The sequence below is a fragment of the Hemiscyllium ocellatum genome, chromosome 8 (assembly GCF_020745735.1).
Source record: "Hemiscyllium ocellatum isolate sHemOce1 chromosome 8, sHemOce1.pat.X.cur, whole genome shotgun sequence".
Classification (NCBI taxonomy): Eukaryota; Metazoa; Chordata; class Chondrichthyes; order Orectolobiformes; family Hemiscylliidae; genus Hemiscyllium; species Hemiscyllium ocellatum.
Window position 1 is genome coordinate 67627018 of NC_083408.1, and position 16375 is coordinate 67643392.

General features: G+C 43.0%; 1 protein-coding gene across 3 annotated transcripts in view; it reads right to left on the minus strand.

Moving 5' to 3' along the window:
- LOC132817898 (E3 ubiquitin-protein ligase pellino homolog 2) overlaps nucleotides 1–16375 on the minus strand; it is a 251486-nt gene that overhangs the window by 145598 nt on the left and 89513 nt on the right. Inside the window, exons 1-2 of one of the 3 annotated variants that reach the window (XM_060828427.1) lie at nucleotides 6007–6047; nucleotides 5040–5329 (exon numbers count right to left, since the gene is read on the minus strand). In XM_060828427.1, coding sequence (XP_060684410.1) covers nucleotides 5040–5116 — 77 coding nt within the window. In that variant the 5' untranslated portion in view covers nucleotides 5117–5329; nucleotides 6007–6047. Of the gene's footprint in view, nucleotides 1–5039; nucleotides 5330–5779; nucleotides 5869–6006; nucleotides 6048–16375 lie in introns of those variants that run through there. The other 2 variants (XM_060828425.1, XM_060828424.1) reach the window with 2 other exon arrangements.

Consider the following 16375-nt stretch of genomic DNA (forward strand, 5'->3'; position numbering starts at 1 on the left):
CAAAAAGGAATTGTTGATAAATTCAACTGTAAGCTTCTGTTGCCCTTCAAATAAGTAAATAATACTGAATAATCAAGCTGCAATATATAGAACGTTTAACCTATATTGGCCCAGATTTTGAAGCTGCAAAGATTACAAAACTATCAGCATCAATTCACAATCATTACAATGGTAAAACTAACAGCAACCTCTATAATCCACACATGCATAAATATGAAAATCTAAACATTGCCATCAGTAATTCCATGTTACTCTCCAGTTGAAATCCTCATCACTGATAATCTTCTGAAATCACTTGAATTGACATGAACTTCCATTTTACACTATTAGTTATGCTGTAAAAACCATTTAAAAGGTTACACCTTGTTGAATGATGTACACTGAGTCTTACACAGCATCTTAAAATGATAACAACATATTTTTAAAAACCTGTCCAGCCTTAAAACTAACTTTAAATTTGTGGAAAGTCAAATTTCTCCACTGTGCTACATGATTGCACTCTGCAGTTTTTTTTTAAAAATACAACAAACACTAGGTAAATGAGAAGAAAATAACAATCTGCCTTTTCTTCCTTCCTGCTATGCTGTAGTAAGATCAGTTGCTTAATGTTCTTGATGACCATCACTATTACTGGACACCTGAATTAAAAAGATGTCAGGAAATAGAAAATTAATGTTTGTGAGAAGATTTGTAGCTCGGGTGCCCATTGCTGTGGTTCTGTTCGCTGAGCTGGGAAATGGTTTTGCAGACGTTTCGTCCCCTGTCTAGGTGACATCCTCAGTGTTTGGGAGCCTCCTGTGAAGTGCTTGTGTTGTTTCCTCCGGCATTTATAGTGGTTTGTCTCTGCCACTTCCTGTTGTCCGTTCCAGCTGTCCGCTACAGTGGCCAGTATATTGGGTCCAGGTCAATGTGTTTGTTGATAGAATCTGTGGATCTGTGCCATGCCTCTAGGAATTCCCTGGCTGTTCTTTGTTTGGCTTGTCCTATAATAGTAGTGTTGTCCCAATCGAACTCATGTTGCTTGTCATCTGTGTGTGTGGCTACTAAGGATAGCTGATCATGTCATTTCGTGCCTAGTTGGTATTCATGGATATGGATCGTTAGCTGTCCTCCTGTTTGTCCTATGTAGTGTTCTGTGCAGTCCTTGCATGGGATTTTATACACTACGCTGGTTTTGTTCATGCTGGGTATCGGGTCCTTTGTCCTGGTGAGTTGTTGTCTGAGAGTGGCTGTTGGTTTGTGTGCTGTTATGGGTCCTAGTGGTTGTAGTAGTCTGGCTGTCAGTTCAGAAATGACATTTCTGAACTGACAGCCAGACTACTACGACCACTAGGACTCATAACAGCACACAAACCAACAGCCACTCTCAGACAACAACTCACCAGGATAAAGGACCCGATACCCAGCATGAGCAAAACCAACATAGTGTACAAAATCCCATGCAAGGACTGCACAAACACTCCATAGAACAAACAGGAAGACGGCTAACGATCCATATCCATGAACACCAACTAGCCACGAGACGACAATAGACAATAGAGACAACAGACATTAGACAATAGGTGCAGGAGTAGGCCATTCAGCCCTTCGAGCCTGCACCACCAATCAATACGATCATGGCTGATCATTCCTAATTAGTATCCTCTTCCTGCCTTATCTCCATAACCCTTGATTCCACTAGAGCTCTATCCAACTCTTTCTTAAATGAATCCAGAGACAGGGCCTCCACTGCCCTCTGGGGCAGAGCATTCCACACAGCCACCACTCTCTGGGTGAAGAAGTTTCTCCTCATCTCTGTCCTAAATGGTCTACCCCGTATTTTTAAGCTGTGCCCTCTGGTTTGGCACTCACCCATCAGCAGAAACATGTTTCCTGCTGCCAGAGTGTCCAATCCTTTCATACACAACCAGCTATCCTTAGTAGCCACACACACAGATGACAAGCAACATGAGTTCGACTCGGACAACACTACTATTATAGGACAAGCCAAACAGAGAACAGCCAGGGAACTCTAGAGGCATGGCACTCATCCACAGATTCTATCAACAAACACATCAACCTTGACCCAATATATCGGCCACTGTAGCGGACAGCTGGAAGAGACAACCGGAAGCGGCAGAGACAAACCACTATAAATGCCGGAGGAAACAACACAGAAGGCACCCAAGCACTGAGGATGTCACCTCGACAGGGGACAAAACGTCTGCAACACAAATTCCCAGCTCGGCGAACAGAACCACAACAGAAAATTAATGGCAAAGAGACCACTACAGACTTGTGAACAGCTTTCTTGAAAGATAGCAACAAATGCTATGCCTCACCATGAACTGGGAAATCCAGGTCATTGTAATATTACAAATAAATTGCTCTCCTAGAAATGTGAAGAAATTGTTCTGATAAATATTGTGTCCGATCATATCATAAATATCAGAAGTACATTATTCTGAGCAATCACAAGACTTTTTTTTTAAAAATCACCATAATTTTCATTTTTTGTAAGTTACTTAAATAAAGTGTCTTTCAATGCAATGAGAAGCCAGAAATTTACCACTGACTGAAATTAATTGTAATTTTAAAATGGACTTTCATTTTATTTACAATTAAATATGCCCAAACTAATGCAAAAAAAATTTTTTCAAGTTTCTTTTCATAAAATAAGCTATTGGCAAATAAGCTGAAAATGTGTTGCTGGTTAAAGCACAGCAGGTTAGGCAGCATCCAAGGAACAGGACATTCGACGTTTCGGGCCAGAGCCCTTCATCAGGAATGAGGAGAGGGTGCCAGGCAGGCTAAGATAAAAGCTAGGGAGGAGGGACTTGGAGGAGGGGCAATGGAGATGTGATAGGTGGAAGGAGGTCAAGGTGAGGGTGATAGGCCGGAGTGGGGTGGGGGCGGAGAGATCGGGAAGAGGATTGCAGGTTAGGAGGGCGGTGCTGAGTTCAAGGGAATCGACTGAGACAAGGTGTGGGGAGGGGAAATGAGGAAACTGGAGAAATCGGAGTTCTTCCCTTGTGGCTGGAGGGTTCCCAGGCGGAAGCTGAGGCGCTCTTCCTCCAACCGTCGTGTTGTTATGTTCTGGCGATGGAGGAGTCCAAGGACCTGCATGTCTTCGGTGGAGTGGGAGGGAGAGTTAAAGTGTTGAGCCACAGGGTGGTTGGGTTGGTTGGTTCGGGCGTCCCAGAGGTGTTCCCTGAAGCGTTCTGCAAGTAGGCGGCCTGTCTCCCCAATATCGAGGAGGCCACATTGGGTGCAGCGGATGCAATAGATGATGTGTGTGGAGGTGCAGGTGAATTTGTGGCGGATATGGAAGGATCCCTTGGGGCCTTGGAGAGAAGTAAGGGAGGAGGTGTGGGCGCAAGTTTTGCATTTCCTGCGGTTGCAGGGGAAGGTGCCGGGAGTGGAGGTTGGGTTGGTGGGGGGTGTGGACCTGATGAGGGAGTCACGAAGGGAATGGTCTTTGCGGAACGCTGATAGGGGAGGGGAGGGAAATATATCCCTGGTGGTGGGGTCCGTTTGGAGTTGGCGGAAATGACGGCGGATGATACGCTGTATACGGAGGTTGGTTGGGTGGTAGGTGAGAACCAGTGGGGTTCTGTCTTAGTGGCGGTTGGAGGGGCGGGGCTCAAGGGCGGAGGAGCGGGAAGTGGAGGAGATGCGGTGGAGGGCATCGTCGATCACGTCTGGGGGGAATCGGCGTGTAGTGCAAGAATAGAGATGAAAAATAAGGTTTGAATCAAAGAATGGGGCATAAGTGATGGCAGGGGGTGAGGGAAATGGCAGGACCAGAACGAGAGTGGCAACTATTGTTCCCTGCAATGATGCACAGCGACCCTGGGGATACTGTGCTGGGAAATTGGCAAATGAGCCAGGATAAAAGCAGATATTAGACTTCAAGGAGCAAACACAATCATGGGTAAAGTGGCATTGAGGTAAGAGGTAGATACAAATTCATTGTACAAAAAGGCCATAAAGAAACAAAAAAAGATTTTGTAGATGGCAGTGAGTCATGACAGTCAGTGCAAGGACAATTTGGATCGGTTGTAGTTGGACTGGGGTGGACTAAAGTTAAGAATTACACAACACCAGGTTATAGTCCAACAGGTTTATTTGGAGGCACTAGCTTCTAAAGCGCTGCTTCTTCATCAAGTGGTTGTATGGTTGAAGAAGCAGTGGTTTGAAAGCTAACGCCTCCAAATAAACCTGTTGGACGATAACCTGGTGTAGTGCAAGAATAGAGATGAAAAATAAGGTTTGAATCAAAGAATGGGGCATAAGTGATGGCAGGGGGTGAGGGAAATGGCAGGACCAGGACGAGAGTGGCAATTATTGTTCCCTGCAATGATGCACAGCGACCCTGGGGATACTGTGCTGGGAATAAACTAGCTAGACTCAAAAGCGATAAATTCGAAGAAACACTGGGCCGTCTGTAAGGCGCAAAGAGAGGGAGTTGGAGGGGAAAAGGCATGTATCAGATAGGGACCAGCTTACAAGCGCTCACGGCATCAGAAAAAAAACAGTTCAGCTGCAAAGACAATCACAATGAGGTACTCACACGAAAAGATACAGAAAAAGGTCATTTAGAGAGTCAAACAATTTGCACAAAGATAAAAGGGCACGCGCGGAGTTTAGGCATTGGGAAATGCGCACACAAATCGGTAAGTGAAGAGGCCTTGTGTAGAGAAAGTGAAATAAACACGTCTATAGAATAAAAGCAGAGAAGTCAAGACAAATACGGAACAATAAGAAGTTAGTTTAAAGGGAACACTGAAGAAAGAGGACATGCTCAGCGGTTAACGAAGCGTACTAACAGGCAGAAAGGACAAAACGGAGCAGGAATAGCTCAGTGAGTACTTTTCATGGTGCGAGGAAGAACACACGCAGATACAAAAGGAGGTGGGGGAGACAAATGCTGAGAGAATGAGGGAGAGATCTGCAATCAAAGGAACAAGAACACCCCAACACTCAGAGCAAAACTGGGATCTACAAAGACTGAGACGGAAACGTTGCCTTCAGCTGAAGGTGCTGATCATTTTACTCACCCCAGGACGATGAGTTCTCCATACTTCACGGGATCCTTGGTGGGCGCACTGTGATCTTCTTGACTTGATGAAAACATGAGTGGCGCTCGGTTTACGTCTCGCCGACGTTCACCGCTCAGTACTGTGTGACTGTATCCACAAGCACACCATGAGTTTCGTCCTTTTATTTATCTGGACTGAATTGGTTGTGGATGGGTATATTTGTTTCGCCCCAATCCCCTTCCTCCGATGTCTTCCCCAGTTTCTGATCTTCAAAATGTGTCCCTCACTGCCAAACAGCCGAGTGTTCGCTGCGTCGAGAAAGAACCAGAGAAAAAAAACCGTCAACAATCAGATTAGTCAGCTGGCCAGGGGGAGGGGGAGGGGCGGGAGAGGAGTCTACCAATAACTGCACACGCGGGAGGTAACCCTGTGGCCACTATAAGAGAGACGAAAATCTTTCCTATCACTATTCAACTCCAAAACATGCACAAAATGTCTAATACATTGTTTACTCTGATTTTACTTCAGAAATGCACAGGCTAGCGATGTAAATTTTGAAAAAATTTATTCAGTATATCAGCTACCCCCCCCCCCCTCACCCACCACCAACTATTTTTGTGCTGGGTTCCCAGTATCAGGGTGTTATGTAAACAGAGCAGACGGAGCCGCCGCGTGAAGCGCGAGCGCCTGGAAAGGGCCGGGGTTCGGAGCGCGAGTTACGCCACCAGTCAATTAAAATAACGAACAGTAGCGCGAACCGCGAATGTAAATGTGGTCAGAAGGCCCTGGCTCCCCCGACTCATTAGCAGGAATCTGCCAAGGGGCGCGGCTGCAGCTGTCACTTCCATCCGTTCCGATTCGAGAGAAAGGCAGCCCCTGCTAAACTCATTTGTGCCCGAGAGCCGTGGCAGATGTCGGCGTTCTGTCCCAACCCTGCTGCTGACTGTCGCCTGCTGCTTGTTGCTGTTGGTCAATGGAAGCATACATTTAATGTGTTGAGCTGTCTCCTCTATTGAACCTCGGTTCCGGGGCCATGCTGGTACTGCCAGATCCAGCGATAACAATGACTTCGCTGTTCCAAAGTGTCTTTCTTTCCTCCCTCCCCCTCCCCAAAAAGGCCTGCCAGTAAAGCCACAGAAAGCACAATGTGACAGCTGTGGTACGTGAAACTCTGTTCATCCTTATGTAACTTTTATGTTAGGGTGCTTTGGTACTTGTTAAACACATCTTCCATACACAACAGATTAATAGGCTTCTTATAAGGGGCCTAATCCATATTGTAAAACGTTTTGGAATTACCAAAAATAATTGGGGATAAAAAATACATTCAAAATTCAGCTATTAAAGAAAGGTTTATTAATATTACATAATGTACATATGTGTGTTCGAAGTGAAAGCTTAAAAGTTCGGTTGCTGCCAAACCATGAGACCCTTAATTCAGTCATAAAAGTCTGACACGATCTCTGTGACTCATGCGCTACCCATCGAGTATATTGAACGATTGTTTTTTGTAATGAATTGCATTTCTAAGAAATTTACCAAATCGAATTTACCTAAATCTAAATTTCCTTTTTATCACTCAAACAAATATTGAAAACAGTAAAGGTGAAAACAGGGAAAAAAAAATCAGGAAGTAGTCATTAGGAGGCAACTAGCTATTAAATTTTAAAAGAAGCAGAAGGAAGATTTTGGGAGAATTAAGGAGTTCCAAAGTTTTAGTTTAAACTGTCAAAATTGTTGCCAAATGATTGTTAGTGAGTTCTAGTCAAACTCAAATAGAGTGTATTCTTTATACTGTAATTCCTGGATTAATTGAGGGCAGGGAAGCAAGAGAAAATAGACGAAAAGAAAAGTTGCAAATAAATCTGTAAGTAAATGTGAAACAGTTTAGTATCCAACTCAATATTTCATAGGGGTTTAAGTGAAAATGATGTTGTTGCTTGACATGGGTACAATGGGGCTGGACGTCTGTGCCATTCCATAGTAACATCCCCATGGTTGGTTCAACACTAGAGGTGCAAGTTGACATATCTAATTGTTGTCACAGCATCAATGATGCATGCTAGCTTCAGTTATATTTACAACAGATGGCACATTTCTGATTCTGCCTCTTTCTGATCTCCTTTTCCCATAATCATTTGCTGGTAGACATGACAAGATCTAAGAAATCATGACATCTTAGTAGATGCCATCAATCGGTAAACACTAGCTCTAAATTGTCTTGCCATGCCTTATTTTATAACAATGTCATTGAAACATGGTGTAATTGGGGTACTTTCAAGAAATTTATTTTTTGGACAATGTAGAACATTGAAGTTGAATGCTGTATTTCATTATACTATAAATAAGGGCTGGACACATATTTGCTTACCTTAGCCATTTTTGCACAAAGAGTGGGATGCAAAACTACAGTTATCTTAATATTACTATTGTTTTTAAATTTCACTGTGATTTCACTTGAATTGCGCAAATGACTGTATTACATTTTCCCTATCATATTAAAGAGAAAGTGAGAACTGCAGATGCTGGAGATCAGAGCCAAAAAGTGTGGTGCTGGAAAAGCACAGTGGGTCAGGCAGCATCCAAGGAGCAGGAGAATCAATGTTTCAAGCAGAAGCCCTTCATGCTGGAAATATCGACTCTCCTGCTCCTTGGATGCTGCCTGACCTGCCCTGCTTTTCCAGCGCCACACTTTTTGACTCTTATCATACTTAGTCAGAGTTTTGTTTTTATACATCTTCAAGGCAGGAATTACTAAACAGTATTCTTTACAGATTTCAGCAGTTCAGTCTTTTGCAACCAGTCATCTTACTGTAAAGCCCAAAATCTTTCCTTCCAATTATCTTATTATTTTAAAAGACAAACTGAAATGACAATGGGAATATATGAGAGAAAAATCCAGAACGACTCTCGTGCATAAATGTCACTGAAAAAGGCGGTGACCCCACTGATCTTAGAACAGGACTTTCTAAAGTGAGACATTTCAAAATTCCAAATAGCATAGCAGTGTCTGAATGTTTAAAACGTATCTGACCAAATTTACCAGTTTAAAATAAATAACTTAAGTCTTTGCTCAAGACAGTTATAGTTTTGTTTTCCCCATCCTTGCATCATTCATCTCTTGTTATTCTTTTAACTCAAGGTGAAGTCCAATATCTCCTTTCACACTAAACAATTACCATTGAATCTCAAACTCATTTAAGGTTTGAATACTGCTCCCAAATTTGTGCAGTTTATTTCTCCTTTCTGTACGATATGATACAAATACAAAGAGCATTGCTTAGAGAATGATCTCTTCATCACTTGTAACATTGAATCTTTTTCTCTGATGCTATGTTTTTTGCTTCCTCTATTTTATCAATATAACTGTAATCAGTATTCCTTTGCTCTTTCTAAGCTCTTGATGCTCTATTGTGTATCCTATATTCTATAATATTGAAATCATTATACTTTCTATCTCCATTGCATTCTTTCCAGAACATTAAAGCTTGGATTTTGTTCATGTATTTTCATGGATACTGGATAGTGAAAAGTGATTAATTCTTACCTCAAAGGAAAAGCACTAGATTTTATTGCCAACAATCAAACTAAGTGATGGCTCAATTCAAAAAAAGAAGCTGGGTGATTTCAGTTTTGCAACAATTTCTTGCAGTTCTAGTATATACTCTGACAGATATTGGCTGCATTCATATTGATATTGTTATCTGGGGTGATCAGATGTACTCCAGCGGTCATGAAAAGTTCATAATTAAACAAAGTTAATGACACTGGCAATTCTTCACCAATTTTAACTTAGTTGGCATTTAGGCTGTCAAGTGTTTTTGCACAAGTCATACAAATTGCTTATCCTAGTGCCATTTCCTGCTTTATAACAGTGAGTAACTACACTTGAAAAAGGTACCATTTGCTTCAGGATGTCCTGTGATTATGAAAAGTGCCATAGCAATGCATGTACAAACGTATTTTTACAATAAGTAACATAAGTAAGTTTCCCAATTGAAATCTTCCTATCTATGTGGTAAGGGAAGACCAGTGGAATGATGCCAGGTATGTCAGCTATGCAAGAAATCTACCCACCAACTAGCACCCACATCTTCAGAGATGTAATATTCTGCAAGGGTTATTTTAGTCTCTCACTATTACTCTTCTTTTCCATGGCAATAGCTTTTTATGAATTTAGCTGCCTGTCTGCTGGGAGGTTGGCTGCAACTAAACATTTGGGTTATGACCTTTAATAATCTTTAAAATCATACCACTTCACAAAATTGGATTGAATTAAATTCTGGGGTGAGAGGTCAGCATGTTAACTAAGTATACCAAACAGCCATTCACCCAATTCTGTTATTGAATAGGGTATTATCCCAACTGTGAGTACTTCTGGACAAGTCAGATCCCAGACCGAAATGATAAGACTCTTCTGCGTAAATTTTAGTTAACATGGTGATCATTCACTCCAGCGCTTCTTTAACAGTAGATGTTTATTGTACAAAAGACCAAACCAAAACAAAGCTCTCCAAATACAGAAATTAGAAAACTCAAAGTACACAGCAAAACAATGTTTCATCAGTTCTTGATTTTATCCTTTGCAAAGACTCAAATCCAGAGAAATTAGCCCTCGAGTATCAAATCCCTGTATTCAACTTATCCAATTCTCTTCAATTCTGTCCATGAACAGTGAAGTCTTCTTAGACGAATCCTCACAAAACTGACAGCAGTTTCTAACTGGTAACTTTCTAACAAAACACTTCTTGTAAGTCTCAAAAACTAAACTTTTACACTGAGGTAACTTTGCTTTTTCTGAACTCCCCTATATTCCTTTCTAAGAGAGAAACTATGTTTGCTTCTGACACTAGTCAAGTCTCCTCCAAACTGCCCTTTCAATATCTGGGTTTCCTAAGATTAGCCTGATGAGAAACAAGCTGTTAGTTTTCAATGTTTACCCCATATGTTGTAAACCACTCCTGTAAAAGTAATCTTCCTTTAATATTCCAGAGGGTCCTTTCTCCCTGGCCTATACTGGATGAGGGCAGTGTTCCATAGGACTGTCTAACCTAGTTAATTTTTAAACTTTCAGAAATGTAACCAACCCCAAATTCCAAAAAAAATTGATAAATATAAAAAATCTCACACTTCAGGTCATAAGGGAAAGTTTACATTCTTAATGTAATGCAGGATTTATGCGCCCAAAATGTTTTAATAATCCTTCATTCCTCCAAGATTGAGCCTTTATGTGCATTTATGAAAACTCTTGACTCAAAAACAAACTATTTACAATCATGGTCCAATGCTTGAAATATATTTAAAAATCATTAAGAAGTCAACCCTTGGTCTCAAGTCATCAGAATTGCAGAAGTTCTTTATTCACTTGTGGAATGTGGGTGTTGTTGGCAGGCCAGCAATTCTTGCCCATCCCTATTGAGAGTCAAAGAGATGTACAGCATGGAAACAGACCCTTCGGTCCAACCCGTCCATGCCGACCAGATATCCCAATCCAATCTAGTCCCACCTGCCAGCTCCCAGCCCATATCCCTCCAAACCCTTCCTATTCATATACCCATCCAAATGCCTCTCAAATGTTGCAATTGTACCAGCCTCCACCACATCCTCTGGCAGCTCATTCCATGCACGTACCACCCTCTGCGTGAAAGCGTTGCCCCTTTGGTCTCTTTTATATCTTTCCCCTCTCACCCTAAACCTATGCCCTCTAGTTCTGGACTCCCCAACCCCAGGGAAAAGACTTTGTCTATTTATCCTATCCATCCCCCTCATAATTTTGTAAACCTCTATAAGATATTTGCGCTTGAAAAGGTGGTGGTGAGCTGCCTTTTAGAACTGTTGCTGTACATGTGCTGTATGTAGTTCCACAATACCCTTCGGGATGGTATTCCAGGATTTTGACACAGCGACAGTGACAGACAGAACAATTATATGTTTCCAAGTCAGGATGGTGACTGGAACTTGCAGGTGGTGTTCCCATGTATCTGCCGCCCTTGTCCATCTCGGTGGATGTAGTCATGCATTTCAAAGGTTCTGTCTAAAGATCTTTTCAAATGACTGCAATGCATCTTATAGATAGCATACATTCCTGCTATAGACCATTTTTGAAAGTAGATGCTTGTGCATTTGATGCCAGTCAGGTGGACTGCTTTGACCTGGATAATGTAAGGTTACTTGAGTGTTATTGGAGCTGCACTCATCCAAGCAAGTAGGGAATATTCCATTACACTTGTACTTTGTAAATGGTGGACAGACTTTGGGGAGTCAGGAGGTGAGTTACTTGCTGCAGTATTCTTGGCCTCTGACCTGCTCTTCTAGCCACTGTATTTATATGGTGAGTTCAGTCAAGCTTCTGGTTAATGGTAATCCCCAAGGACATTGATAATGGGGGATTCAGTGATGGTAACACCATTGAATGTCAAGGGACGATGGTTAGATTGTCTCTTATTGAGGTGGTCATTGCCTGGCATTTGTGCTGCACAAATGTTACTTGCCACTTGTCACCCCAAGCTTGGAGATTGTCTAGATCTTGTTGCATTGAAACATAGACTGCTTAGTATCCAAGGAACCATGAATGGTGCTGTACATTGTGCAAACATAGGTGAACATTACCACATCTGACCTTTTGATGAAGGAGAAGTCATTGATGAAACAGCTGAAGATGATGGAGCAATAATCTCAGGAACTCCTGCAGTGATTTCATGGAGCTGAGATGACATCTACAACCACCTTCCTATATGTGAAGTATGACTCTAACCAGTGGAGAGTTTTCCCCTGATTCCCATTGATTCCACTTTTGCAAGGGCTCCTTGATGCCACACTTGGTCAAATGTGGCCTTGATGTCAAAGGCAGTCACTCTCACCACACATCTCAAATGTACCTGTTTTGTCCATGTTTGAACCACAGCTGTAATGAGTTCGGAAGCTGAGTGGCCCTGGCAGAACCAAAACTGAACATCAGTGAGCAGGTTGTTGGTAAGCAGGTGTTACTTGATAGCACTGTTGATGACACATTCCACTATTTTACAGATGATCGGGAGTAGACTAATGGGGTTAGTTGATTGTCGGAAAGTTTTGCATCCAGTAAAAACAACACTTACTGGAAGTCCTATTGCTAATCCCTCTCATCTACATGAAGCAAGTTACCTTGCCTACTAGGCAAGATAGGACATTTTTTTCTTGGTACATAGGTTCTCTCCAAGTCATCCACTGAGATTTCTAGCAGATGTAGGCGTGAATTCGGCTTGCTGATTCTCTCTTTCTCTCGTTCCATTGTGGCTTCTGGGCCCACACTGCACCTCAGGCTCCACATCATTCTTCAGCACATACTCAGTGGTTCAGGTTCCATGTTCCCAAGTTGCTAAGGATGCTTCCTTTTGGCCCATAGGGGCCCACAGGGATGACCACTTCCCCAGCCTAGACTTTTATTGAGTCAAATGTATGGTGGCTCAGTGGTTAGCACTGCTGCTTCACAACGCCAGAGACCTGAGTTCAATTCCAACCGTGGTTGACTGGCTGTGTGGAGTTTGCAAATTCTCCTGTGTCTTCATGGATTTCCACCGGGTGCTTTGGTTTCCTATCGCAATCTAAAGATGTACAGGTTAGGTGAATTGGCCATGCTAAACTGCCCGTAGTATTCAGGGATTTGTAGGTTATATGCATTAGTTGGGGGTAAATGTAGATTAATAGGGTAGGGGAATGGATCTGGGTGGGTGACTCTTCAGAGGGTCAGTGTGGACTTGTTGGGCCAAATAGCCCTCATTGTAGCGATTCTACGATCTATTAACAGGGACCCAATATCCTCCAGATACAGAGCCACTGAAGCCACGAACACCATCCAGCACCATACCAGTCAGAAACTGGGCCACCAGGGTCAACACAACTCCCTGCTATATTTAGCTGCGTTTGTTTTAACCATTCACATACAGAAATATTTAACTGAAGTAATGTAAATTGTGCATGAATCAAGCAAATTGACTACTTTTGTGGACATCTGTGATTAAAGACAGTCACATACAGTATATTGTGTTAATGCAATCATGATTACAAACATATAGAACAGTACAGCACAGAACAGGTCCTTCAGCCCACGATGTTGTGCCGACCACTGATCCTCATGCATGCACCCTCAAATATCTGTGACCATATACATGTCCAGGAGTCTCTTAAATGTCCCCAATGACCCTGCCTCCACAACTGCTGCTGGCAACGCATTCCATGCTCTCACAACTCTCTGTGTAAAGAACCCGCCTCTGACAACCCCTCTATACTTTCCTCCAACCAGCTTAAAACTATGACCCCTCGTGTTAGTCATTTCTGCCCTGGGAAATAGTCTCTGGCTATCGACTCTATCTATGCCTCTCATTATCTTGTATACCTCAATTAGGTCCCCTCTTTTCCTCCTTTTCTCCAATGAAAAAAGTCCAAGCTCAGTCAACCTCTCCTCATAAGATAAGCCCGCCAGTCCAGGCAGCATCCTGGTAAATCTCCTCTGAACCCTCTCCAAAGCATTCACATCTTTCTTATAATAGGGCGACCAGAACTGGACGCAGTATTCCATGTGTGGTCTAACCAAAGTTTTATAGAGCTGCAACAAGATCTCATGACTCTTAAACTCAATCCCCCTGTTAATGAAAGCCAAAACACCATATGCTTTCTTAACAACCCTGTCCACTTGGGGGGCCATTTTAAGGGATCTATGTACCTGCACCCCAAGATCCTTCTATTCCTCCACACTGCCAAGAATCCTATCCTTAATCCTGTCCTCAGCTTTCAAATTCGACCTTTCAAAATGTATCACCTTGCATTTATCCAGGTTGAACTCCATCTGCCACCTCTCAGCCCATCTCTGCATCCTGTCAATGTCTCGCTGCAGCCTACAACAGCCCTCTATACTGTCAACGACATCTCCAACCTTTGTGTCATCTGCAAACTTGCTGACCCATCCTTCAATCCCCTCATCCAAGTCATTAATAAAAATTACAAACAATAGAGGCCCAAGGACAGAGCCCTGTGGAACACCACTCACCACAGTCTTCCAGGCAGAATATTTTCCTTCTATGACCACTCCCTGTCTTCTGTTGACCAGCCAATTCTGTATCCAGACAGCTATGTTCCCCTGAATCCCATTCCTCCTGACCTTCTGAATGAGCCTACCATGGGGAACCTTATCAAATGCCTTGCTGAAGTCCATATACACCACATCCACAGCTCGACACTCATCAACTTTACTAGTCACATCCTCAAAGAACTCGATAAGGTTTGTGAGGCATGAACTGCCCCTCACAAAGCCGTGTTGACCACATTTAATCAAGCCATACTCTTCCACATGGTCATAAATCCTATCCCTCAGAGTCCTTTCTAACACCTTGCAGATGACAGACGTGAGACTTACTGGTCTGTAAATGCCAGGGATTTCCTTATTCCCTTTCTTGAAGAGAGGAATTATATTTGCCTCTCTCCAGTCCTCAGGTACGACTCCAGTGGAGAACGAGGATGAAAAGATCTTCGCAAGTGGCGAAGGAATTACATTTCTCATTTCCCAAAGCAGCCAAGGACAAATCTGGTCGGGGCCTGGCGACTTGTCAATCTTAATGTTTGACAAAATTTTCAGCACATCAGCTTCCTCTATCACTATCCATTTCAGCATGCACACCCGCTCTTCAAAGTTTTCATTCACTACAAAGTTCGTTTCTTTTGTAAAGACAGAAGCAAAAAGCTCATTTAAGGCTTCCCCTACCTCCTCAGACTCCACACACAAATTCCCTATGCTATCACTGATCTGCCCTACTCTTTCTTTGACCATTCTCTTATTCCTCACATAAGTGTAAAATGCCTTTGTGTTCTCCCTAATCTGTTCTGCCAAGCCTTTCTCGTGCCCCCTCCTGGCTCTCCTCAGACCATTTTTAAGCACCTTCCTCACCTGCCTATAATCCTCTAGAGTTGAGCTTGACCCTAGCTTCCTCCACCTTATATAAGCTACCCTTTTTCTTTTGATGAGAAGCTCCACCGCTCTCGTCATCCAAGGTTCCTTTATCTTACCACTTCTTGCCTGTCTCAGAGGGACATATTTATTCATCACTTGCAACAACTGTTCCTTAAACAGTCTCCACATGTCTATAGTGCCTTCACCATGGAACAACTGCTCCCAATCCATGCTTCCTAACTCATGTCTAATCACATTATAGTTTCCTCTTCCCCAATTAAATATCCTCCCATTTTGCCTAATCCTCTCCTTCTCCATAGCTATGTAGAATGTGAGGCAGTTGTGGTCACTATCACCAAAATGCTCTCCCACCACAAGATCTGATACCTGCCCCGGCTCGTTTCCAAGCACTAAGTCTAGAATGGCCTCTCCCCTCGTCGGCCTGTCAACGTACTGAGTTAGGAAACCCTCCCGAACACACCTTACAAAAACAGCTCCATTCAAATCTTCTACTCGAAAGAGGTTCCAATCAATATTGGGAAAGTTAAAGTCACCCATTACAACAACCCTACTATGTCCACACTTTTCCAAAATCTGCCGACCTATGCTTTCTTCCATCTCCCTGCTGCTATTGGGGGCGGCCTGCAGTAAACCCCTAAAGAGGTGACTGCTCCCTTGCTGTTCCTAATTTCCACCCATACTGACTCGGTAGGCAGATCTTCCTCGACAATGGAAGCTTCCGTAGCTGTGATACACTCTCTGATTAGTAGTGCTACACCCCCTCCTCTTTTTCCCCCCTCCCTATTCTTTTTAAATACTCTAAACCCTGGAACATCCAGCAACCATTCCTGCCCCTGAGAAACCAATGTCTCTGTTATGGCCACAACATCATAGCACCAGGTACTGATCCATGCTCTAAGTTTGTCACTTTTATTCCTGATACTCCTTGCATTAAAGCACACTTTAACTGATACCTTGGTTCCTTGCCAGGAAAATCCTTCCCACTAGCTGGTCTACCTCTTGCTATTGCCTCATCTGCATAAACTCTCACCTCCGGTATACGGCTCAGGTTCCCACCCCCCTGCCATACTAGTTTAAACCCTCTCGAACTACTCAAGCAAACCTTCCACCCAGAACATTTGTCCCCTTCCAGTTCAGATGCAACCCGTCCTTCTTTTACAGGTCCCACCTTCCCCAGAAGGCATCCCAATTATCTACATATCTGAAGCCCTCCCTCCTACACCAGCTGCGCAGCCACATATTAAGCTGTGCCTGCTCCCTGTTCCTCGCCTTGCTATCTCGTGGCACTGGTAGTAAACTAGAGAACACTACTCTGTTCGTCCTGCTTTGCAACTTCCATACTAACTCCCTGAAATCACATTTTATATTTTCGATCCTTTTCCTGGCTATATCATTAGCGCCAATATGTAAC